Source organism: Aspergillus lentulus, assembly GCF_001445615.1.
Source record: "Aspergillus lentulus DNA, contig: Alt04, strain: IFM 54703, whole genome shotgun sequence".
In the NCBI taxonomy this organism is placed as follows: domain Eukaryota; kingdom Fungi; phylum Ascomycota; class Eurotiomycetes; order Eurotiales; family Aspergillaceae; genus Aspergillus; species Aspergillus lentulus.
The window spans coordinates 2,300,128-2,324,897 of NW_028322122.1; the positions used below are offsets into that span (position 1 = coordinate 2,300,128).

The following is a 24,770-nucleotide window of genomic DNA, read 5'->3' on the forward strand; positions in this document are numbered from 1 at the left end:
GAAACTATCTAGGCACAAAAGGCATTTCTTTCTAATTGTACTGGCCACTGTTGAACCTCGGAATATTATTATCGCTTAATAATATGGTCAGTGCTACGTATAAGATCTTAAACTAAGCTGATCTGCAAAAGTCGCTACCATCAGTCTAGTGTCACTATGATCCTGTGGAGGCTGTGGACGCCTCTTCTCATTCTGATTGTTGGCCGTTTTATCCAACGAGTCTTGTTCGACACGGGCCACAGCGTGGCGGTCTAGAATGTGATGGGACTAGTGGGACGGCAGATCAGTGGCTGGCACATGTGGCGAGTGACGCAGATCATCTGCCTGTGCAGAGTACAGCAAGGGATAACTGAATAACTCTCATTTCAATGATGCTTGGTCTTCGTCTAAACTGATTTCCGTATATTTAAATCATAATTTGTACATCTGAGCAATTCTCGTGCCAATACATAACTGTCATCGCTCAAAACTTCTCCATCAAACACTTCCGTACCGTCCACATTCGAGCTCGCTTGCCATAGATGTACATGGGTATCGTGAAAAACAAACATCCCAGTTGAATGCCCCCGAGTGCGAGGAATACCGTCCGGGCGCCATCGGCCTCAAGCCAGTCGACAATGAACAACGAAAAAATCAGGCCGTGAAATACGTCTAAAATCAGAATTCGTTAGCTTCTTGCCCTATTAGCGGAAGGAAGATCAAAAGGCCTACTCTTGCTCCAATTCAATGTCACCAAGGCCTCACCGGCATACTGCCGGTAGCTATCCACGCAGAAAGTGATCGATGTCGTGCTGCCGAGACAGCATCCAAATGAAATCAGACCGAAGAAGATCGTAGGCACGATCCAGGAATCTTTCTCCTCCGTGCTCCATCCGAATGCCATCAATCCCGCCGAAGTTGATAGAGCAATAGGGATTGCCATGACAAGACGGAATTCGGGCTCGTAGACGCCTCCATTGCGCCGGGACATATATCGCACAATAACATCGGATACTTTACCGGCAACGGCGGTTCCTAAAAGACCGCCGACAAAGGGGGAGATATAAATCAGGCCTGTCTGTAGAGGTGTGAAGTTGTAACCATGCGGGCCCTGGTACAGATGCGCCACAGACTCGGACAGCACGATAAGCCATCCGACCGAGAGTGCATACACTACTGATGACCAGAGAACGGCCGGGTAGGCGAACAGAATGAATGGTCGCATGGCGACTCGTAACCATTTATCATGCGACATTCGCCCGTTCCAGACGCGCAGATAATGCGTAAAGGGGATTTGAGGTTTCTCTCGTAGTCGGTTGGTATACACTTGGGACGGAGGCAGTGGTACGGCTGAACCCACGGATTCGCTACGCGCGGGTGACACAGCAGGTTCCCTAGCGGATTCGAGATCGCGCTGAGAGTCCGACTCACGAGTGACCGCTGGAGCAGGTATTTGTAGGGACGCATCGTGCTTCTCGGGATCCGCCAAGGCCAACTGACCGTTGTGCTCGGCTGGCATCTCGGATGGCAATATCCGGTCGTGGTCTTCAAGATTTCTTTCCTTCTCATCTACCGGGTTTCCTTCCTGATCTTGATCCTCCACAAAGCCGACGTGACCCTTGTTGGACTTTCTGGGAGCAGGTGAGATAGGGTCTCCATTCAAGGCTGGGTTCTCTAGACGGCGGTGAAGTTGTCGACCCCGGAGAAGGTCCGACACGCTCCGTATCATATGAGGACGCTTGTGAGAGCGACGAGGACGCGGAGTGCGATCCCAGAACGTCTCAGGAACGAAAAAGAAGAGGAGGACGAGACAAGCACCAACAATAATTGCGACGATCCAAAACACCCAACGCCATCCCATACGGCCGATAATAGCAGCGCTGACCAGAGGCACGAGGTTTTTGCCACCGAGGAGGAGAAGAGTGTAGATGCCAACACGATATGCTCGCTCATGCAGGAAGTAGATTTCGGCAATAGTGGCCGAGGGAAGACACTCGACAGTACTGACGGCGATCCCTTGGAAAATCCGAGCAATCACCAAACTGGGGTAATTTGGAGACAAGGCACACCACACGGCAGAAAGGACAAAGAGTGTAGCCCCTAGAAGATAGACCGGTCGCTTTCCCCATAAAATTGCGGTCGGTGACATGATGACCGACCCGACTCCGAGACCCAACATGTATAACCCGGTGGTGTAGGCTACTTTCTGGGTGCTCACACCGTAGCTCTCAGAGACTTGGTTGAACCCAGCAGCAAGAATGGGTGTCATTCCTCCTCCCATTAAGCAGTAGAAGCCCAAGGAGAGCAACGCAGCATCGCGCCGCCACACGGGCCAGTTCAGCGGGTCATTGACGGAATCATCTGGTTGCGGATTGAGGACAATTCGACCGTCTGCCGTCTTTTTTGGCTGGGGCGCCGTCGTGCGCGACGAAGAGCGAGAGCCAGGAATGACGTTAGGTAGAGAAGATGCGGATGTTCGCCGCTGCTGGTGTCGCAGACCCAATGGTTCGTTGCGATTCGAGGAGAGCAATAGCACCGTCCCTAGAGATCGTCAGAAGTGTTCAACATTGGCCCAGACAGGCGTGTAAAACGTACCTGGTACTTCATCGGTCTCCTTGTCACTAAGAATCCCTAAAGTCGCCTTCGAACGATAGCTCCGGTTATTGACGGACTCCGACTCCTCCGACTCTGCCTTTCCCGACCCTCTTCGTCTGAAGAGCCTGTTCAACAAGCCTTGCACAGGTTCATGCTGTGAAGCAGAGCCATCCAGGTGTTCGCTTGGGAGGTTGACAGAGGATGTCTCATCCTCGGCCATCTTCACCCGGTGGGCGACGGAGACCACCTCGGGCTCCTTGGGTTTGGACCTGAAAACCCTGATACAGAAACACATGGTTAGTTTTGATCTTTGCTTGAACTGTGAGAAAATCAAAGCGGCGTGGAACAAGTCCCCAAGTTATAATCACCTGTTGCAGCAAGGAGCTGATTGTTGCAGAACAATCAAGATAGTGGCACAACGCCACTAGAATGTGAGAAATGCTACGATAACAGTCTAGACCCGACCTCTGCAGCTCTTTAATTGCTTGATTTGCCGTAACTCGAGAATGTGAAAGCAAGATGACCTTCCCTAAAGCTAGGGGTCAGATCACAACCTACGAGCAGAGACCGGAGGGAGCACCTGAGCAACGATTGCTGACAGGCATCGCTGAAGGGAGGAATGGATAAGAAAAATTTAAAGAATGAGATTGAAGAAAGAGGAATGAGGAAGAAGAGCAAATTAATATGGGGAGTCCGTGGAGATGACAGGTGGACGTTGAGAGTCGGTGAAGCTCGAGGACAAGAGGACCGGAGCTTGATGCCCAGACCATCACACGGAAAAAGTGTGGATGATGGCGTTCAGATTGTAGCAAATCTGAGGCGGATGATGGATCCTGTCTCATGGTCAGTTTGGCGTATGGTATTGGTTATTTCCAGGCGGTGAGCAGCTGCTCTGCTGTGGGAACCGCGGGGTACATCTTCGCACATCAACTTTAGGCTCGTAATCAGTGGAGAACATGTCCCATGATAGGACGGCAGAATTCCTTTGGGTAACGCCGGTGTAATGAGCTATCTTGCTCTAGTTTTTTAGCCTCGAAGATCTGCCATCGAATTGTCACCGCTTGCTTGATAACGGTCATCACATTTCAGCCCACCGATTCCCTGGGCTGGATTGATGCCTCTGATTTGCGCGGATCGGCGTGCACCTGACACCGCAGATGACCTTCGTAACTGCTAGCATCTCTCTGGACAATCATCCAAAGTTGTTGGCTATCCTCCTGTTTGTCATTCTGAAAATAGGTGCGCAGTGCACACTGTTTCAGCCCGAAACTTAAAAAGCATATGACCGCCGCAGTGGTGCCAACCTTGAGGCACAGCTATGAGGGGAACAAAGAAACACAGTTTATGTCCACATCTTGTATTCTGCACTCGATGACGAATCCCTCAGTCGGTTTGTCAGGGTTCTTTTGTTTACTGCGCTGGAGAGGGCACGTATGTGTTACTAATGCGAGTTATGGACCCGCTTGTTTTGCAAGATCCCAAACAAAGCATACATCGCCATGCGAGAAGCTCCACGAATATACTCTAAAGACGCACGTTCTAGTTGACTCGATAGTCGGTGCTGTGCGCTGTCGTCATCCTGCAGCAGGTTTCGCGTGGCGTGCTCAATAAGGTAAAACCATGAGTCTGCCTTCGTGAAGTGATTGGTTCTCCTGTGTCATATGAACCCTACCGTCGTCGAGTTAGTAGACAGATCAGCCTCGGTTTTATCATCAACAACGCTCGAAGCGCTGAAAATAGAATGTCGTCATCGCATTCATTGCTGTCGGCCAAAGCGAGGTGAAACAAAAGTCAAACTAAACCATCAACAGGAAGATAGGTATATACATCGGCCTTTGATATGGGCCCGTCGTCAAATGAACATCTTATATATACATATTTCCAAGAAGCAAGGTCATCTACCTCATCCGATGAGCGTCTTCTTTACCGATTCAAGATATCCTTGATTCGCATACATCGAGCTTGCGTCCCATACCATAATACCTCCGAAGCTCGAGAATGCCTTGCTCCAAGCTACGACCTCCCTAAGCTGCTCAGCACCAATATAGCCAGTTCCAGCTGCCGCCACATTTCCCGGCAGACCGATGAAGACCTTGACCTGCTTGTTCTTGGACTGGCTCTTAGCCCATGCGTCCCATAGGTCAAAGTTAAAAGCGCCTTGCTGCATTGAGCCAAAAGAGAATGCATTCACGCCACAGTAATTGTTGTAGAATTGCACCCAGATCGCATCAAACGCAACTGCCCCGTTCAGCATCTCCTGATCTGCTACGTCGGGGAACACGCACTGCGGCGCAGCAGTCAGGTAGTATCTTCTGCCCGCAGAAGTATCCATCAAGCGGCGCAGCTGATTGGCAAAGGGAACCATATTTATGACGCTGGTCTCGAAATCGAAGTCGAAGCCGTCGATGGCTGCATCTCCGAATGGTCGGTATGCCGTGTTATCCGCGTTGACGGGTCCGAAGATCTGCCACATCTTGTTGGCGGCTTCGATGGCTGCCGCCTCGGAAGCGAAACCACGTTCTATTGTTGTTGCTCCACCGATAGAGAGGAGGATGGTCTTTCCTTTTTGCTGACATCGATTGATATCTTCTCTGAGAGTGAAGATGTTTTGTTAGTCTAACAATCCGCGACCCTTCACAGAATGTAACATACCCGATCTGAGGACAGTTTAGGAGATTTGTGCCAGGATATACAGTGCACTGGCTTTCCTGGTTGGCAAAGTCGAGTTCTGGCAGACCAGCTGCACCAGAAATTCGCGTAACGAAGGCCAGTTGAAACACCTGCTGCACGTAAGCTTCCTCATGGTTATCAGATCAATCAAGTAACCACCATACATCGATATTCGGATCTGGGATTTAGTCAGCCTTTGTTGCTAACCAATGCATGAACTCATGCATCACGTACTATCACAGTAATAACTTAAACGTTGTTGACCTGTGTTTCCAGAATTTTGACCTGAGCGGGATAGTCAGCATCTTGTCGCTTATAGTTCGCAGGAAGCTCAAATACCCCAGTACACGGCGACGGTGGATGAGGAACTGGTGTCCAACAGGGAGTAAGCGCAGTCGAATACAGCAGCAAAGGCTGCTATCGAGTAGAGGAGGTTGCTCGTCGATAGCATTGTGTAAGACCTGCTAGATCCAGTAAAGCCAGGAAAAACACACACACCACGCTCCAACTTGTCTATTCATGAAGTTCAAGGATATACAACTTTATATCGATCTTTACAGCACCACAACACGTTTATATAATTCTTTACAACACCAACAGAAGGAATCCGGGATACGGAGTATACGATTCGAATCTGCGGCATCTCGATCTGAACGCTCGAGCTGCGCCTCGTCCTTTGATACAACCCCCATTGTTGGTGTTAGTTGTCCCGAAATACGCCCAAGTTTCCCTTTCGAATCCAGATTTAGCATCTAAACTCGTTTTAATGTAAAGGCTTGAAGGAATTGAATGCGCATCGGCCCCAAGGTGGTTCGTCGCTGTCAGCCTTGCGATGCAGTTGACCGCTAACCGCCCCCAATTAGGGGCCGTCCCAGTTTAAGCCTCTAACCGAAGCGACATAATGCAGGCCATTGAGCGACAGATTTGCTTTTGAAGTAGATGCTCATCTCTATGGAGAAAGTCTGGTTGGTGTCCACGTTCGGGAAATCGAGGATCCAGAATGGTGCGTCAGCTTCCTTTAAGCCATAGTTTTGTGTTGTAGTTTTGTTTCGTTTTCTCTGAGTTCAGAGTCCTTTGATGATTGAGTTATCCTGCCTTAAGTTCGAACAAAGACATGGGGTAATTAAGGTCGAAGAACGGACGCCATTGCCGGGCATTGAGCATTGAGAGAATTCGAGAATTCTGCCTCGGTTACCCAAAATAGCTTCAATGAGCGATCCGCTCGTAAAGGCGACAAGGGTAAATACGTAGTCTTTGTTCTCTGTAAGCAATACCTTCCTCTCGCTTGCAACTCGATCTGTTACGCATGGTCTACATGCTCCAAATTTGGTATGTCCGCATCGTATTCATACTATCTGCGTCCAAGCATACGATGATACGAGGAAAGCGTCAACTAGTGCAGTCACTGTTTCCCGAGTCCTCATCCTCAGCGAGCGCTTCTAGCCACGCTTATGATCCAAAGACTTCATAGCTTCCCAAACTTTCCAAAACTCGAGACTGAGTGCGGGCTGAAAGAGTGCAAGTTTTTCAAACTTTCTGATAGTCGAGTCCTGTCTTGCCAGTTCACGATTAGACAACCGGGCGCTGTTTCGCCGCGAGGAAGACTCATCGGGATTGTTTAGAGCGTAGACCCAGACAATATCGTGGTCGATTTCGCTGTCGTCGCTGTCTGATTCACTGCGGTCTCCGGTTCTCTTGTACCCAATATCTTCGAGGTATAGGCGCTTGGACTCTTCTTCCTCAAAAGCTAGTTCGTACCATCGGCGGAGCTTGGTAATGGTCAATGAACAGTCCATAGGGTCCTCGTCTCGCTCCTCACCGGACATTGTCAGTAGATCGCGTCCGATTCTGTGGACTAAGACCTCTGCATCTTCGGGCTTGTAGACATAATCACTCACGGCCTCGTCTTCCATCAAGGATAGATCAGTATCTGGGTCTAAACCCGGAAAAATAAGTGCCATGTCGGAAGGCAATAGTAGCTTGACAAACTCGCGGGCAGAGGTTCGAGCCACTTCTGCGCAAAGCGTATTGTTTTCGCATATTGGGACAATCAAGTCGAAAACATGAGCGTCCGTTGTGCCTCCCATGACGGCGTTCATCTCTGGGTACGACCATCGCCCTTGTACAAATTGACAGAGCTTCACGATCAGTCGCCGCTCAGACTCATTCTGCAAGCCGGCTCTATGAGTTTGGACAAAGAGTAGCGGCCGATGCACCAAGCTCCTTGCTGGTGCGAGTTCAGAACATACTGCGCAACGATAATTCGCAGAGCTAAGAATGTGATCCTCATAGAAAGCCGCAATGCGGCAATAGAAAACGGCATCATCTGCCTCGTTCTTGGCAACTCCAGGAAGAGCAGGACCCGACCAAGTAGAGGAGAAGACTGAACAGCTTAGCTGACCACGTTGCGGGGTGCCGCTGAGTTGCAGACTTGGTCTTCCAACAAACATGGTAGCTCCAATCTTGTAGGGCTGAGCACTAGGGCTCCCGAGAGTCTCGATTGATGGGCTTCTCAGGCAAACCACGCTTCCAGAATATTCTTCGTTTCTTACCATATTCACTCGAAAGCTGCGCTGCGATGTCACACTGCGGCGTTGTGGTAAGCTGGACCTGTCCGGGATTTCGAATTCGTCCAGAGGCTTTGGCTTAATGCTTCCTTCTCTAATGCCCTCAATGTACGTCTGCATCATTCTTGTGGCTGCTCTATGACATTCTCCTTCCGAAGAACAAATTGGAACTGCGAGTGAGCAGATGTATGGTCTGTCGCTCATCACACCTCCGACACTCCAATCGATTTCGTCCTTCCTGGTGATATGCGTCGTATGAGACGCCACAGTCGAGACTAGCTTGTGCATGTCCACAAAATCCGATAGTTCAACATAGCCATATCGCGTAGCGCATAGCGGACGATGTACTAGCGATTGAGCTGGACCCTTTCCGCAGATCGTACAACCTTCTGTCACGCAGTTCAGTATTTCACCTTCGAAAGAACGGCACAAGGACTGTATAGCGCGGGCGACGGGTGGCTCTTCAAGTAGACCGGGCCGTGGCAGGGAGACGCTATCTGAGATGCTTGTTCTGAAAGATGATTTGGAGGGACTGTTAGCAGGTGTGCTCGAAGGCTCAAAGACACGCTCTGAAATTTTAGCATTAAATCGAGCATTATCCAACTGGGGCGACAGCAAGCTAGGCTTTCCAAAGAACACACTGAACCAAATCGGTATCTCTTTGGACTCAATGCTGTATATTGATATGCTTGTGGAGGAATTCCGAGTATGTGTAGATCCATTTTCCGTCTGAAAGTGTTGCTTTCTAGGACTTGGGGTCTTCTGTTTTGAAGACTTCTGACGCTCATATGCTGGCGAACTGACGTGTGGGAAGAAGTACATCTTGTTAGTTGACAGACGAGAAGAGAATGCGGGATAACGTGATAGGGTTAATATTGAAGCATTTCGGGAGAGATACTTTAATGTTGTGCTTGAGGAAGAAGAGAAACTCAGTAGTGAATACTGGTTGCTCAGAGCCCTAGAAGTGAACTGTACCTAGATTCATGTGAATCCAGCCGTTTTTGCCCTTGGCGTAGCATCACCTATGACTGGGTCATATTGACTTCTGCAATTTTCAAAATCATCATAGCAGTGATTTTCTCACATATGGGATGGGACAGAAGTATTCGTGAAGTCCACTTGGTGAGGTAGGAAAGAAGAGAGATATCAAACACCGCGACAGGCTGGGCGGAACTACATAAATTAAACATTCTTACACGGCAACAAACAATCCTACTCCCACTGGTGTCTGGAGAGACACTTCACCTAGTGAAACATCAGAATAAACAGATGTTCAAGCCAAATACTTGCTTTGGCCCTTAACTCATGAGAAACCACGCTCCCCAGTACCGCTTGGCGGCAGGGTTTGAAGGCTGATAGAAAGCAGGATTAAGCTCCTTGTACCTACTGAAGCTCCTTTCGGCTATTCAGCGAAGCAACTCAGCCACATGTTCCGAACTATACAAGCCAACCAATACATATTACTCATAAAAGGATAATACAGGAGACTATTCAATCAACCGATTGTACTATTATCGTGTTACTTGAAAGGTATCCAGTGACGATTTCAATTCATTTAGGCCCTTAATACAGGTTTCGCGGTACCTAGTGCTCGGGGTACCTAGAACCCGGGGACTAGACAAGCCCCAAAACCCTATCTGATGTTGATCAGATCTCGGGGCAGCGCAGAAAAGGATGTAGTTAACCTCTACCTCAAGGCACGAGACCAGTGGAAGTAGTGTTTCCTACTCAATCTATAGAAGGTACCCCTTGATGACGATAGGGAATGATTGAAATACCACAAGACCGAAAAAAGTCATGGATTTATGGCAAGATAACGAGGCCTGAGGTTCCAATGAGACAACCCAATCTCATAAAGAGTATCCGCGATCGGTGACGAGGACCGACTACAACTCAGTTGATGAGTATGATAGGTGCATGAAAGAGTTGATATGGTAATAATAAGATTCTATTCGACGTTCGTTTCTGTCGTCTTTCCGAATTGACGTTTGCGGGCGCAACTGATTCAAGGGCACGTGACGTTGAGGTCGCCCCTTTTGCGGCCGGAAAAGTCCCTGATGAAACCTCGCGTTGGCTCATGAAGCAGCGATAGACTGTTATTCCTCCTAGTTTTTGAATTCTTTCCCTTCTTTTATTAGCACTCACCATTGGTGCTTTTTGTTTCTTTTAATTGTCCTTATCTTTCTTAATCATCAACAATCAAGACGTTGCTGGTTACGTGCCACCAGCTGTCGATCTCTCCACGGCCCTTTACCAGGGATTACGCCTCGACCCATTTGCGGGCATATATCTTTAATAATACGTCCATCAAATTCTCTTCGTTGAGTTCTAGAAACTTGCCCGCGATTTTTTGCTACATCCAAGATGCGGTTCTCCTATCTTTCATCTCCAGCTGTCCTATTTCTATTACCAGCCATTTCGACGGCTGTCGCCGATCGAGTCTCCACGGACCAAGGTCTCACACCGCGTGATTTTACGACTCCAGATCCAATTGTTCCATCTATAGACGCACTTGCCCCCAAAGCTACTCCTAAAGGGACGCTGGACGCCCCATTTGATGGAAAAGATGGTCGACCTCACGCTGGTCCGTGGGTCGAAACGAATGCTGAACGAGACCGCAAAAAGGCGGGTACGGCCAAGACTGCGGAGGGAAGTTCGGGCCCTGAAAAGAAACCGGCCGACCATCAACACATGGGGCCGGATGGAAAACCGATCCCTCATTCGAATGATGGTGTGATGGACGATCCGCATAGGCCGGGTCCCAAAGAGGGAACTCGCGGTACCGAGGGTGGAGTGTCCGAAAAACTAAAGGGTAATACTCCGGTCGGAGAGAAGACGCCGGATAGTCCAAAGGAAGCGCCTCCTCTGCCTCATAGTGAACAGAAGAAGCTGTCGACGTCGGAACAGACTGAGGAAGGCAAGGAGGCAAAGGGCTCTACTGGCAAATCGAACTTGGGCGTTCTTGAGGTAGAGTGCTGCCGACTATCGTTTATGGCTCAATTATGACTGACACAACATTGTAGAAACCAGGTGACTTGCCAGACAAACCGCACGATATCCCTCCCCCTAAATCGCCAGCAACTGTGAACGATCATCCTCTTGGCCTTAACGCAGGCGGCACATCCTCGAAAACTGGGACGAATTCGGGGCAACAGGTCGAAGGATCCGCATTCCACTCCCTTCTTTTCTCCTTTACGATGATCGTGGTCTCCGAGATTGGCGATAAGACTTTCCTGGTGGCTGCCCTCATGGCTATGCGACATCCACGCTTGCTTGTTTTCACGGCGGCGTTCTCTGCGCTTATTGGCATGACGGTGCTCTCTGCTATCCTGGGACATGCAGTACCAACACTCATTCCCAAGTCTGTTACCAAGTTTTTGGCAGCTGTGCTATTCATTGTCTTCGGACTGAAGATGCTCAAGGAAGGCCGCGAGATGTCGCCGGATGAGGGTGTTGGCGAAGAAATGAAGGAAGTCGAGATGGAACTTGAGGAGAAGGAGCAAGAGCAGCTGCGCATGAGCCGGCGCCGCTCCTCCGTGACGCTTCATTCGTTGGAAGCTGGCCGACTTGGTGGACGTCGCAAGTCTCGCTCATCCACCAATCGCTTCCCTTCCCCCCCGGAGAGTATTTCATCGTCCTCGTCACGATCATCTTCGCCAGGACCCGGTCGCCGTTGGAGCGACATCTTGACTGGAATAAACAATCTTTTCTCGCTTCTTCTCAGCCCTGCATGGGTACAGACTTTTGTCATGACCTTTCTTGGGGAATGGGGTGATCGGAGTCAGATCGCGACCATTGCCATGGCTGCTGGACAGGATTACTGGTGGGTGACGGTTGGTGCCATATCCGGCCATGGTATTTGCACTGCTGCGGCAGTCATTGGAGGTGCTGCTATTGCTGGCAAAGTCAGCATGCGGGTTGGTATGTACACTTCTAATCTTCCCTGGCCGTTTGAACACAGGCTAACATTCTATCCAGTGACGCTTGGTGGTGCTGCGGCATTCTCAATATTTGGAGTCATTTATTTCATAGAAGCACTTTGCTAGCTTTGGGGTGGTTCATTCGGCTTAGTCTTAGACTCGATCTTAGAATACAGGCTTGATTATGTCGTCGCCATTGCCCGCTCGTGGGACAGTCAAGTCCGATAGTATGTCTGTATCTCGCTGCTTTTGCTCTAATATGACGTATGAGTCTCATGATCTCGATAAACCACTTGGAAAATTGTGACTGGCGGACGTAGAGTGCGCAGCGATCTTACTAGTCCACGTTTAGGTAGTAAGTAACTATAACAATCGATCCTTTTCTACTGTGCACACGCGGCTCATCGCAATGTGGACGGTTTTGTCTCCGAGCAAGCCCTCCGAGAGATCGTCAATTAAATATGAATTTTCTATTAGAAATGAAACTCATCCATCAATCACTGCTGAAAGATGGTGATTTGATCACGTGATTCATACTGAATTAGTGGACCACATGGCCCGATAATTCTATATAGACTGCCAACTGGTCAAGGGTTAGGGTTAGGGTTCTAGCCCAAATGTCAAAGTGATTACGTAATGGCGCTTACCCTAGGTTACCCTACGGCACCCTAATACTGGCTAACACCCGCTCCGTTCCCTTCCAACATCCTCATTTCAATGAGTATGTCGCACATCTACAGCAGTTCCATCAAAGAGACAGCATTTCTCATCAAATCCATCCAAAGAGAGACTGTTTACTTCCTCATATCGTTTATTAGCACCTCTCGAGTGGCTTAGAGGAGCTTCCGCCCCACTGACCGCCTGGAGTCAGATATGGCGCGTTCACGGTCGCGCTCAGCATTGCCAGCCCAGGCTGCTCTGGTCACTGGAAGCGTCGGAGAAAATGCGCCAGCGAAGCATGCCGTTCCAAACCCATCACAGCGGCGAGTGACGAGAAGTCGGAGTCGCGATATTGAGTCTACCGGCCGTTCTGATGATGTCGGTCCTGCGGGCGCGCCTGCGGATGGAGCCCGGAGGAGGTGGGGACAAAACAAAGGCAGAATGAGTAAGTTGAGTGGCTCCCTAGCCTTGAAGCAGGGGTTCTCAATGTAGTTGTATTCCTGCGGCATTCTTCCTCTCTATCCTGTGTATTGAATTATGCAGAACCCACAACTTGATTGACCTTATTTGACCATTCAAATGGAGGTGTTTTTGTCTACTTATTTTGACTAATTCCGTGGACATGTCATTGTTTGTTAATGTCTCCATGCCTCCACTGTCCTTGTCCTTCTCTTCACATTATCACTATATCCTGAGTCATGACTCTTATTCGCCCTTTGAAAAACAGGCCTCGGTGTCGTGGCGGAAGAGCCACCTTACGATTCGCCTCAAAAATCTGTTCATCGCTATGCCAATCAAGTGATTCCGGAGTCGCTGGATGATACAGTGAACATCTCCGGTACTACCTTCCTGCCTGAAGAGCCGGACACCAATCTGGATGCGGATATGATGATGGAGACACTGCCAGACCTTGAGCGAGCAGCCAAGAATGTCTTGGACCATCTCGTCCCCAACTCAGCGGATCCCGTCAGTATCGTCAACTCAGCTAAGAGGCTCACGGATCCGGGTAGCACTCAAAGCAAACGACTCCGACATTCCGTGTCCAACCTGGCAGCTCAAGCCAAGTGGTTCGGTCCTCAGACGTACATTGACGTCAAGCATGTCAGTCAGCTACTTACATCAGCTCTGGAAAAGAAGAGTGTCCAAGTAGGAAAGGATTGGAGTGCAGATCCCATTCTTCACCAGGCTAATTGTGCCCGTTTTGCACTTGAGGTGCTGCTGGCAAATGCTGGCACAGACTCGACGAAACGAGCAATTAAAAACTTGGAAGACTTGTTCCCGCTGCCATTCATGAACGATCTCTCTGAGAGCCAGGATGAGAGAGCTATCGGCGTGAGCTCCCTTCGCAAAGATACTTTCGACCTTGCTATGGAACTCCGCACGCAAGCTCTGATACAGAATCTGGAAGAGGATCAGTATAAGCTTGATTTTCTTCCCGAGGCTGCTATTAGGCAACATTTTTTCGACGTTGATGCTTTTGATGAAGATGCTTTCGACAGCAGTGTCGCTCCGCTGCGTGGTCTCAACATCGGTAGATTAAATTTCCCCGAGCAGTACAGAGATGCAGTTTGTGACCGGTATAACGAGATTCTTGTTCTCATATCAGACGCCGGAGATAACTCTTTTGATATTAAAGAGTTGAAAAGCGCTTACCGCTGGCAAAAATTTGTCCTGCGGGCTGTTCAATGGTTACGAAAGCGCATTCAAGAAATTGCTCAAGGACTGCAAGGGCAGCAAAGCGTACAGACAGTGCACAAGGAGTTTTTCGCTGACCAAGGCCGCATAGAGAGTGCAACGGCCACTCCCCGTCCTAGTGCCACTCCCGCAGTTGAAAAAAGAGCACAAGTGCCAGCTGCTACTGATGATGGACAGCAAGCATCACCTCCATCTCGGGCTGAAGAGCAGATGCGGGGCGCTCCTAAAGAAGATCAACGAGCCCCAGTGTCAACCGCAGAAAGTAGGGCCCCAGTGTCAACCGCAGAAAGTAGGGAGCGACGGAAGTCGTCAAAACCGTTGGTACCCGATTATCTTTTGAGCTAAGCTCTCTTGCTGACCGCTTCCAAGGGCATTCCTCAATCCCGTGTCGATTCAGCGCCTTATGCAGAGGCAGCAGCGCCGTCGCTTTTCTCGCGAGGCTTCTGAAACCCGGAGGCAGACAGACGTTGTTGCCCAAGTCATGGACGGCGAGAGCACGCAGTCTACTTCGGATGTCCGTCATCGTCAGACTCTGCCCGCACCATCGCAGTCGATCCGGACGACGCAGGGAGAGCCAGACGAGATAGCTGCGTCTCCGGAAGGTTCTCCGACTTTGCTACCTGAGGACCATTATGTCCGTGTCGATGATTCTCAGCTGAACATCGGCGACCATGTCGGTGCTGGACTTGAAAGATCGCACAGCCCTCCGGTTGTCAATAGGTTCACCCGCGAGCCTCATCAGGAGCCTTCTTATGGACATCGACCTCGTACACCGAGCAGATTGTCATTTGTTCCGTCAAGCCAGGACATATTGCGAGCAGTGGAAGAGACCCAGAGTCCTACACGGCCAGTCCAACGGTCACGGCTAGATAGACACCAGGCTTTCATCGACCCGCAGGATAATGCGGAACGTGTTTCTCCTATAAGTCAGGAGGCAGACCTCCTAAGTGCAGCCAGGAGACGTGATGCCTCGCCGGCCTCGAGAAAGCGAGCACGTCAAGGATCTGAAGACGAGGATGCGAGCAATGATGACTTTTCGGACTATGGTCGTGCGCTTGACCCTAGTCGCAAGCGTCAAGAAAAAGCAGAGCTACAACGGAGAAAGCGCCAGAGGTTGGAGGAGGACCATGACGAGTCTGCCTCTCAGTTACAGCAGGGCCTGCAAGCGAGTGCCCAAAGTCGGGAAGCGCAAGGTCAATTGGAAGTTGTCCGGCGGCCTGAAACTCCACCCCGGACTCAACAGTCACCGTCAAGACGGTGGGCCAAGACGAGCGATTTCGGTTCGAATAGAACATTTACGCCGTCTCAGTCCAAGGGCAGACAGCGCTGGACGCCAGCCGAAGATGCGCGGCTGATCCGGTTAATTGGGGAGCACGGTTGTAGATGGGCAACGATCATGCGCCAGAACGATGCACAGGCAGCGGAAGATGGCGAGGTTCAGATTCAAGGACGTGATCAAGTCCAGCTCAAGGATCGCGCCCGGAATCTTAAAATCGCTTTTCTTAGGTATGTCCCGGTTTGTCACTTAATTTTCCTTTTCGCCCTCGCCTTTTCCACGCAGACAGGCTTGCCTTTGGGTATTTCCACTAACACTCAATACAGGGATGAACTTCCGCTTCCCAAGAACTTTGAAGCAGTAACTATGAAAGCTACCGATTATGCCATGCTGGAGAAAAGAGGCATCAAGGTACCAAAACCTTAGCGAGGACGGGCAGATCCATGAAACAATAGTCCATCTACACCATCCCTTGTGATCCGCCTGCTTTTGAGTTAGCGTCTTGGATTACCTTTCTGGGTGATGTTGGCTTTATGATACCCTTGAATCCTAATTATTGGCTATTGGTTAGAAACCTCTGTATTATTTTGTATTCGTTTTTTTAGTTTTACAATGTGCCGTGAATGACTGTAGATTGAATGGTGGATTCCCAGAACACCACCTCGCAAATTTAGCGAACGACGTCCAGCATCGAATCGACCAGCGATTAAAACAGGACTTTCCAGGATCCAGCACCGCCAGCATCCTGTCTTAGATTCGTACCCAAACTAGCCCTTGGCCCAAGTAGATCACGTATATCCAGTAACCTCATACACTTAATAAGCGGTAATAATCCACAGCTATCTCACATAACAACAATTCGACGGGAGATCTGTTCATTCGTAGAGGCGGAGCATCGTGGAGCGGGTATCGCTTAGAACCAAGACATAGCCAATGGGATGAAAATCGCCCCCATAACCGGCCCAACGGCCCCCACCGAGCGACTCAGAGTCGCACCGGACCCAGCGCTCCCGGAGGGCGAAGCCGACGGCGTGCTGGACGAGGCCGACACAGAGGCAGAAGAGACGCCTACCGACTTTGACGCGGAAGCGGCTACAGACGAGGACGCAGCGGCAGAGGACACGCCCTGCACGACGCCAGGGTGCTTCGTGAAGGTGGCCGAGGGTGCCGTCAGTATCTCAGCAGGGATGGTGGCAGTGGGATTGGCGCTGTCCTTGGTGATGGTAGCCACAAGAGTCGGATTGACCGTCAGCGAGGTCGAAGTGGAATCGTCGCTGTCCTCCTTGAGGAGCTGCGTGTCATACATGACTGTCCAGGTTTTGGAGCCGCCGCCTGTTTTCGCAAGTTAGCTGTCTACCGTTGTTGTCTGGTATGCAACGTAACAGTGTTTATTATACACGTACAGTAGTCAACTGGATATCCTGGACACTGAGTGTCGCATTTGTCGTTCGACGCCTTGGCGGAAGATGGGGGGAGACTGCTGCCGCAGTAGCAGTCGGTTCCCTGGATGGCGAGGACGGCGTTCTCCTCGCACTTGGCCTGGCACATGCCGCGAGACATGAACTTAGAGGATTCGGCCAGGGTCAAATCTCCGGGGCTGTTGTAGCATGCTGATGAATCCTTGGATGCGAGGACATGGGGTGTCAGCGACATAAGCGAGAGGAATGCGAGGTGGAGGAGCTTTGGAGACATTTCGGTTGAGGGTAGGGAAAGAGTGGCTGCTTTGATTGTTTACGGGCGGTAATTCAAAAAGTGAAAAGCGAAGCGATTGAATGAATCGATCAAACAGAGTATCAAAGCAGGAAAAACAAAGTGAGTGAGTTAATTAATGATCAATGTGCAGAGAGAACAGCAGGGAGCCCTTGTTTTTAAATAGGACCCATCCCTCAATTTAAGATGGGGGCTGTCAGCGTCAGGTTTCACTTTCTCCAGATATGGAGCAGAAAGATGTAGTTAACTCGAGGCAAATTGTCAGCACACTGAAACCGCGTCAGAATGCTGATCCTCGGATCCCTCAGTTATTTCTCCAGGTTCCCAAAAGAGTTCATTGGTTTGATCGACGGTTCCCAAACCCTCGGAGTGGCACTTTGGCAGGGGGTTTTCGACGATCCCTTGCGCTGCCAGAGGCGGTACTTTCTTTTATCACTCTCGCTTATGGCTGCTCAGCCTGCTCGCCGCAGTCGAGGTTTTAGCGTCCACCAATTTCGCTAGTTTGTGGCTTCTATTTCCCCTGGTGATGTCAAGGATCAACATACTATTGTTTTCTGAGACAACTACCTGTCTACTCACGGTATTGTCCGTCGATAATCACCAGGTCGCTTGCTCTTTTCGGATTGGGATGCAATTTGCAACGGCTTCGGGGTTTTCAGCCTGATCAGGCTCGTGGAAGTCTAGTCTGATGGAAGATCTGAGGCAAGTCATAGTTAGATCACTTGCTTTGATTTTGTCTTGACTGGTTCTTTGCCGAAATTACCAGAGCCTCGAGATGCCAAAGAATAAAGATGGGGATAACAGCATCGTCACGAGACGGCACCTGACCCTAGTCTACAAAGGAAATCAGCTATGCTCGTTTTTCTTCCATCCATCTTCCAACTTATTCATTCTCAACTATTTGTGCTCATCGATCCAATGCCTCGTGATGATAAAGTCCTTGTAGCGATAAATGCAGAAGAATCAAACCCCCAGCCTATAAGCTCAGGAGGCAAAAATCTCCCAGGCCAGCGATGCGCAAGCCATCATGCTCCATACGTGCATTATACCCTTTGGCAGGGATATGACTTACTCTATTCATGCTGAAGTCCTCGAAGCATAGCTTCTGATCTCGCTCTTAAGTTTCAGCCGTGCATTATTGACAAAGGGAATCTCTGCCGCCTACGTGGACCTGGGAGTAATTCGCAATCTTACCAATCGATACTACCATAGGGTTCATGAGGCGAGGTTGGGTCTGATACTCTCAAAAAATGCCGGTAAGCCAAAATCTCCTGGACGGTTGGCATCCTAAATATCTCTGTTCATCGCTCAATCAGATCATTTCCCCTAGAGATTCATCATCACCGACCAACCGCTTATGACCTTCCCGATCGGGCAAAGCGATCCTTTGGCGACCGGACTGACCCGCCATTACCTATCAACCAGCCTGTCAAATAGACGTCTCACAATGGTGAAGATGCAAAGCGACGGAAATGCATGCGGAGAAGGAGATCGTATTGATAACGCTGCGGAGTACGGACTTGCCCCGAGAGATAAGATAAATGTCTTGAACAACGCTGTTCTGGCTTTCTCTCCTTTCCAATGCAACTCTGCGATTCACACCCAAGCCTGGTTCTGGAAAACTGAAGGAATATGCGGTCGATTGCCCGCGTCGTCCCGGCCCTCATAGGGTTCGGAATACCCTCGGCTATGTCACTCAGCATTCCTTCTCCGCAGCAGATCCTCTCGTCCTGGTCTGGCACCAACAACGTCTGCCCTCTGGCACCCAAGGTCGAAGTGCCTGATGATGGTCTGCTTTCTGCACTTCGATATGTCCAGGATGAGACCATTCGGCTGCAGCAGGTCGACCGTCTCTCAAGAGCCGTTCAGGTTCCCACCACGGTCAATGACTACATGACAGACCCCTTCGACGAGGGATTCGCTCCCTTCGTAGAGTTCCAAGGGCTCTTGGAATCGTTATTTCCTCTAATGTAGGCATTCTCTCATGGTTAAATAGAGGGAGGGCTGCTAAAATAATACGTTCAGTCATTCGTATGCCTCCGTGGATCATATCAACAGACTCGGGCTGCTCTACACCCTCAATGGCACCGATGACTCACTTAAACCGATCCTGTTCATGGCTCACCAAGACGTTGTACCGATCAATGATCCTTCCGACTGGACCTACCCACCCTTTGCCGGCCACTTCGATGGCGAATGGCTCTGGGGCCGAGGAGCTAGCGATTGCAAGAACGTCTTGATCGGCCTCTTGTCCGTCATCGAAGATCTGCTCCGGCAGAACTGGCAGCCGACACGCACCATTGTTCTCGCCTTTGGGTTCGACGAAGAATCCCACGGCTTCCTCGGCGCTGGATCGCTCGCCTCTGCCCTAGAGAAAAAGTACGGCCCCGACAGCTTCGACTTCATCCTAGACGAGGGCGGCATGGGTCTCGAAACTCTGGGCGATGACGTGGTCTACGCGCTCCCTGGCGTAGGAGAGAAAGGCAGCATAGACATTGTGCTCTCTCTCGACGTCGCCGGCGGCCACAGCTCCATCCCACCTGCTCACACGGGCATCGGCATCATGGCCGAGATCATCTACGAGCTCGAGCGACAGGCCCTCTTTGTCCCTGTCCTGACAGACGACCACCCCTCCCGCCGCATGCTCGAATGCCAGGCTCGCTACTCCCCCAACCACGTCGAACCCTGGCTCGCTTCCGGCCTTCAGTCATCCGACCACGTCGCGCTAGCCGAGAAGCTCGCATCCTCCCGCGGCGACGCCTTCCGATACATCCTGCAAACCTCACAGGCCGCCGACATCTTCAACGGCGGCATCAAATCAAACGCTCTACCCGAGAAGATCTCCGCGCTGGTCAACTACCGCATCGCCCTCCATCAAACCCCAGAACTCATCAAGCAGCGCGCCATCGACATCATCGCCCCCATCGCCGACAAGCACAATCTGTCGTGGACCGCCTTTCCGGAAACGACCGCCGCCACTGCCGATAAACCAGCCGTCAATAATCATCTCACCTTGTCGACCCTCAGCACGCCACTTGTCCCTGCTCCCGTGAGCCCTACCAACATCGACACCGACGCCGTCTGGGCTCGGTTCGCGGGTGTCGCGCGCACCTCCTTCGAGTCCGTCCCCAGCTTGAAGGGCAAGACGGTGGTTGTCAGCGGCGACATCATGACGGGAAACACCGACACCAGATTCTACTGGGCCCTGTCGCGCAACATCTACCGCTGGAGTCCGTCTCGCAGGGGCGGTAGCCTGAACATCCATACGGTCGACGAGCGAGTAGCTATTGATGTGCATCTCGAGGCAATGGTTCTATATTACAGTATGTCGATCTCCCTAACGACAAGGTGCTTATCCGTACTGACCTTTCTAGACCTGATCCGTTCTTTTGACGCTTGGAATGACTCGGTCGAAATCTCTCACGATCTCTGAATCAATCCTCGCCGATGCGTCTTTTAGCCATGCCATTCGGCGTACTGTATGGATTGCTGTTATATTCAATTGGGTCAGCCAATTGGACGACAAGAGTAATCGCTCACCAAGGCCGAATCTACTTTATTTGCAAACGGCGTTTAGGAACCAACAGCGAACCAGGTAGCATTTGTGACCTTGTGATGGTCATGCATAACGGGCTATATACGTGCACATCGAACCTGGCTGTGCTGCATGTCAAGCAACAGCTTTCGGCGACATATACTTGGTCTAAAGATGGTATAATAATAGACATATCCAAGACATATCCAAGAATTCATACAGAAGAATAATCAGCTTGTGTCTCAGTCGGATTGACAAGCAAAACGATCGGAACGATCTAGGGGTATCAATGCTCATCAAAGACCCTCCTTCAGAAGTAATAAGGCGAAAGCACCGCCCATCACGGGCCGCGCAATGAAGGTGATTCCGGGGTAACTGAAATGTCAGCAGCGCTCGCAATCAGAACATCAACAAGAAAAGCTTACTCTCCGCTAACAGTATCATAGAGGTCAGTAAGAGCGCGGTTGGTAGGTGTTTGGTTGATCCAATTCGCAAGCAACTCAATGAACATGTCCCTCGTACTCGTCGAGGCAACCGCTGCTGTGAACAGTTCCCAATCACCTACAAGACTCACGTTAGATTACTGAATATTTCCTTACATGCAGAAACGCAATGAAGGCGGGGAAATGGGTATACGAGAGGTAAGGGATTCACCTTTAGTGTACTGGTGTCTGGTGTCCAGCGGCACCCCGTACGTTTTCTGCACCGTGGGGTAGAACTCGCTCTGCATATCGTAAACAGATTGGGGCACCAGGTTCAAGCCCAGCTCACGGTCGGCGTAAAGGTTGTACAGGAGACCTGTTATCGATCAGCTACTAATACCGCCGAAAGGAAGAAGAGATACCGAACTGACCGTGAGAATCATTTGAGCCATACGACAAGGTGGTATGCGGAGGATTAGCCTCCTGGGCAATACCCAGTACTTGCCACCTATCGATATAATCGTGGGCAATAGCAGAGCGATTGGTAGCTGCGTCAGCGTGGTGGGTGAGCTTGCTAATGGTTGCCATGGCCTCAATACCAATAATCCCCTTCAGGGCCAGATTGGTTTGGTTGCTATAGAAGAATCTTAGAGCACGTCAATGATTAAGTACGGGATCAGTACTTACGCCAAAGGCCCAGCAAAGTCGTCCGTCGATATCTGATTCGCCGGGTAGATAGCTTCGTCGATCAGATATGACGTCCATTGTTCCAACAACGGATAGTGTTCGCTCAGATAATCCGTGTTGGACGACTTGAGTGCGTACGCCAGAGCCATGATTATCATATTTCCACATTCCTCAAGCGGCATTGGTTCATCGTTGCCTTCAGGGTGGCCGGTAGCGTTGGGATAATGGGTTCCAATGTCATGCATCGCATAAGCGTTAGGGTACTGCCCGGATTCTTGGATTTCAAAATGGGGCTTCAGGATAAGCTCCAGCAGTTTTGGATTGGTGTAGAGGAATACTGGGTGAGCAGGGAAAATGACATCCACGGTGTTCATGTTGCCGTTGGAAGATATTTCCTTCATAAAGAGATATGGATTTTGTGGCGTGCCGCACAACTGCGTTGCAGCAAAGGCTTGACGAGCACTGAGAGAGGTAATAGTCAAGTAGTCTTGACCAGCCGCTGCTATGGAGTCCCGCGCGATCTTCTCGTCCAATGCCGAAGAGAGCTCGTTTGCTGTTGAATAGTCGTAATGGAAGAACTCGAGCTGGAACATAGCAAAAGGTTAGACTATTAGCAGCAACGGTATGTATCGATTGGCAAAAGCGCTCACCGCAGCCAAGTCGTCGTCAAAATAGCTTGTCCACAAGGAGGGCTCTGCGCGAATGCCATCGGGGCTGCTGTATTGGATCGCTTCAGTTTGGGCAAGTCCAATAGTGAAGTGCGTATCGACTGAGGACGATGTAACTGATCCCAGGTCAATTGCAAAGCCAAAAACCGGCCAATTTGTGGAGATGGAACGGTAGTTTGAGTCTTTTGAATCGCCCAAGGTTCCATTAGCGGCGAATGCACCCCGAACAGCAACATCAGCCCCCGACTGGTGCGTCATTCTGTCACTATCCTCAGTTGCCCAGTACCAGTTACCCCATTCCGCTTGATCTCTGACTTCTGAAAAAAGGAGTTGGGTCTGACGGTGCACCTTATGATAAGCAACCCCATCGCGTGTGACACCATACTCCCACTCCGCAACAGCAGTGCGGTCTCCAGAGACCCATTCTAGGATTTCATTAGGAGAAAGAAAATTGCAGATCTGAGGTTGGATCCAGACTCACCGGCAGAAATGTCAGAGTAGAGCTGTACATCATGAGAGTCGCCGTCAATTGACGAAACCGCGATGTGAACATAGGAGAATGTCAATGACTGCCTTCGTAGATCATTCGGCGTTATGGGAGACAAAAAAGTGACTTTCATCTCCACAGCATCTCCCACATGAAATGTGAAGATGCTCTTTGTTGAGGTGTATTCATATGCAGTCTGGTTGGCAGTTGTCGATCCAGGCAAACCCATCCACGTGTAGACAGCACCATCGACGCGGATTAGCCCAGCCCAGCCATTGATCTGGCCCCTGTAGTTTTTCGTCAGAAAGGTGCGTACATGTTTAGTAGCAGACACTTACTCCCAAAAAGTCGGCCATTCGCCGGCCAAATAGCCACCGTTACCTCCATCACTTCCTGCAGAAAGCCATGTGCTCAAGTAAGGAGACTTTACTGCCAAGGGCAGCGCAGGAGGTCGTGCAGGAGAGAAAGTTGACACCGCTCCTGCTAGAGAAGCCAGCAAGGCGATCAACACGCCGAGAGGAAACAACTGCATGGTGATAATGTTTACCGGACAATCAAGCAGGACACATGGAAGATTTTATGAATAGTCTGATCTGGAAGCTAAACAATAGATCAGCGATTTTGCCACGATAAGCAAAGACTGCCAATTGAGAATGTTTACTGGAATTCTAGGGGTGGTTTTATAGTTGGGCAAGATCGACATACCAGACGTAAGGAAGAGCCTTGACACGGAGAAACTCAGTAGTGACTATAGATCAGTCAGTCCAGCCACGGTCTAGAAGAGACTGAGGAATGGAAACACGCATGATAGAAAACATCCCGAAAGTCGTCTGACCTGTCATTGTCGGCATGGAGAGACACATGAACCTCCTACTCATAGAGCCAAGGGAAGGACATGGGGGAACAAGGGCAGGGGGGGGCAAGTATGTGGGGGATGATCGGACTGTTTACCATGCAATGTGCAGATAATTAATCATTCATTCCTCTCTCGCTGTTTCCCCTCTCTGCTCTCGGCCGGTGTGATTGCCGAGATATTGGCCGTCTATAGGCTGATAGTGATTTGATGAAGCCAAAGGTGCATGCACTAAGCTTAGTGCTTGTTCAGGAGATCCACCTGAGCATAGGGTAGCAAGGTTGACGGGACCGAGTATGTGTCTAGTTGAGCCCAAACGACAGACTGTGAGTCAGAAGATGCTTGTCAACTTGGATGGGAGGAGTAACGACCGGCACTGTCAGTCAACACAGTGTGGAGATAGAGATAGGTCAAACCAAGAGAGTGACATTGGTCGGAGTTGCTAATATAAGAGCTAATGTTAACTTGTTCGAGAGCATAAGTACAAGAAAAGAGGAGATGAGTGAGAAGAAAAGGGGAGACCTGCGGATGATGTTGGGACGAAGACAACAAGACAAGAAGGGAAATTGCACAACAATTCCCAAATGGGAAAGTGACATGGAACACCGCAATGCACTGGCTTCAGATCCACCAGCACCGCCATTTCCCTCGGATCAACCATACGGCTCGAAGTCGTCGAAGCATATGTTGCACCATCTACAGGCATTTGCAGAGGGGTTTATCATCTCCGAACTTGCAAAATGCCAATGTGACCGAGATTTGTGATACCGTCATGTGAGGGGCCAGGAACATCGGAGGGACGGGGCCAGGTCAGATTGATGGATACAGTTTCGGTGTGACCGTATTTCCTCCTGCTGCAGGTTCCCATGGCCTCCACTCGACATGGAAAAGAGGCTCATCGCTCAAGGTTAAAACCCCTTGGACAAGGCACAAGCCAACCGTCAGCCGTCAAGAAAGTTGATATGTAGACATAGTGTGGGGTAGTCCCGCAGGATCGCCAGACCGCAAGTCCTAAGTTATCGTTACATTGCTAGTTTTCTTAGTCT

General features: G+C 50.2%; 7 protein-coding genes across 7 annotated transcripts; 3 read left to right on the forward strand and 4 right to left on the reverse strand.

Annotated features, from left to right (window-relative positions):
- Positions 1 to 463: 463 nt before the first annotated feature.
- Positions 464 to 5,695, reverse strand: ALT_2050 (putative MFS transporter; the record flags this gene model as incomplete). Its single annotated transcript, XM_089599249.1, has 7 exons — positions 464 to 651; positions 712 to 2,520; positions 2,575 to 2,852; positions 4,530 to 5,165; positions 5,227 to 5,368; positions 5,479 to 5,529; positions 5,584 to 5,695. The coding sequence occupies 7 exons, from the start codon at positions 5,693 to 5,695 to the stop codon at positions 464 to 466; spliced, it is 3,216 nt and encodes a 1,071-aa protein (XP_089456395.1).
- Positions 5,696 to 6,683: 988 nt separating this feature from the next.
- Positions 6,684 to 8,633, reverse strand: ALT_2051 (uncharacterized protein; the record flags this gene model as incomplete). The annotated part of the gene is made up of 1 exon (XM_033557932.2): positions 6,684 to 8,633. One exon carries the CDS (start codon positions 8,631 to 8,633, stop codon positions 6,684 to 6,686), a length of 1,950 nt encoding a protein of 649 aa, XP_033413823.2.
- Positions 8,634 to 10,175: 1,542 nt separating this feature from the next.
- ALT_2052 (TMEM165/GDT1 family protein) lies at positions 10,176 to 11,857 on the forward strand (the record flags this gene model as incomplete). The annotated part of the gene is made up of 3 exons (XM_033557931.2): positions 10,176 to 10,778; positions 10,835 to 11,732; positions 11,790 to 11,857. 3 exons carry the CDS (start codon positions 10,176 to 10,178, stop codon positions 11,855 to 11,857), a joined length of 1,569 nt encoding a protein of 522 aa, XP_033413822.2.
- A 747-nt stretch (positions 11,858 to 12,604) lies between these two features.
- On the forward strand, positions 12,605 to 15,788 carry ALT_2053 (SANT/Myb-like DNA-binding domain-containing protein; the record flags this gene model as incomplete). The annotated part of the gene is made up of 4 exons (XM_033557930.2): positions 12,605 to 12,836; positions 13,119 to 14,403; positions 14,456 to 15,592; positions 15,689 to 15,788. 4 exons carry the CDS (start codon positions 12,605 to 12,607, stop codon positions 15,786 to 15,788), a joined length of 2,754 nt encoding a protein of 917 aa, XP_033413821.2.
- Positions 15,789 to 16,275: 487 nt separating this feature from the next.
- ALT_2054 (WSC domain-containing protein) lies at positions 16,276 to 17,054 on the reverse strand (the record flags this gene model as incomplete). Its single annotated transcript, XM_033557929.1, has 2 exons — positions 16,276 to 16,694; positions 16,766 to 17,054. The coding sequence occupies 2 exons, from the start codon at positions 17,052 to 17,054 to the stop codon at positions 16,276 to 16,278; spliced, it is 708 nt and encodes a 235-aa protein (XP_033413820.1).
- A 1,650-nt stretch (positions 17,055 to 18,704) lies between these two features.
- On the forward strand, positions 18,705 to 20,505 carry cps1 (Gly-Xaa carboxypeptidase; the record flags this gene model as incomplete). Its single annotated transcript, XM_033557928.1, has 3 exons — positions 18,705 to 19,042; positions 19,098 to 20,395; positions 20,447 to 20,505. The coding sequence occupies 3 exons, from the start codon at positions 18,705 to 18,707 to the stop codon at positions 20,503 to 20,505; spliced, it is 1,695 nt and encodes a 564-aa protein (XP_033413819.1).
- A 398-nt stretch (positions 20,506 to 20,903) lies between these two features.
- On the reverse strand, positions 20,904 to 23,403 carry gta1 (glutaminase GtaA; the record flags this gene model as incomplete). The annotated part of the gene is made up of 8 exons (XM_033557927.1): positions 20,904 to 20,982; positions 21,033 to 21,168; positions 21,262 to 21,405; positions 21,461 to 21,663; positions 21,717 to 22,300; positions 22,367 to 22,809; positions 22,866 to 23,158; positions 23,210 to 23,403. 8 exons carry the CDS (start codon positions 23,401 to 23,403, stop codon positions 20,904 to 20,906), a joined length of 2,076 nt encoding a protein of 691 aa, XP_033413818.1.
- Between the last annotated feature and the right edge of the window lie 1,367 nt (positions 23,404 to 24,770).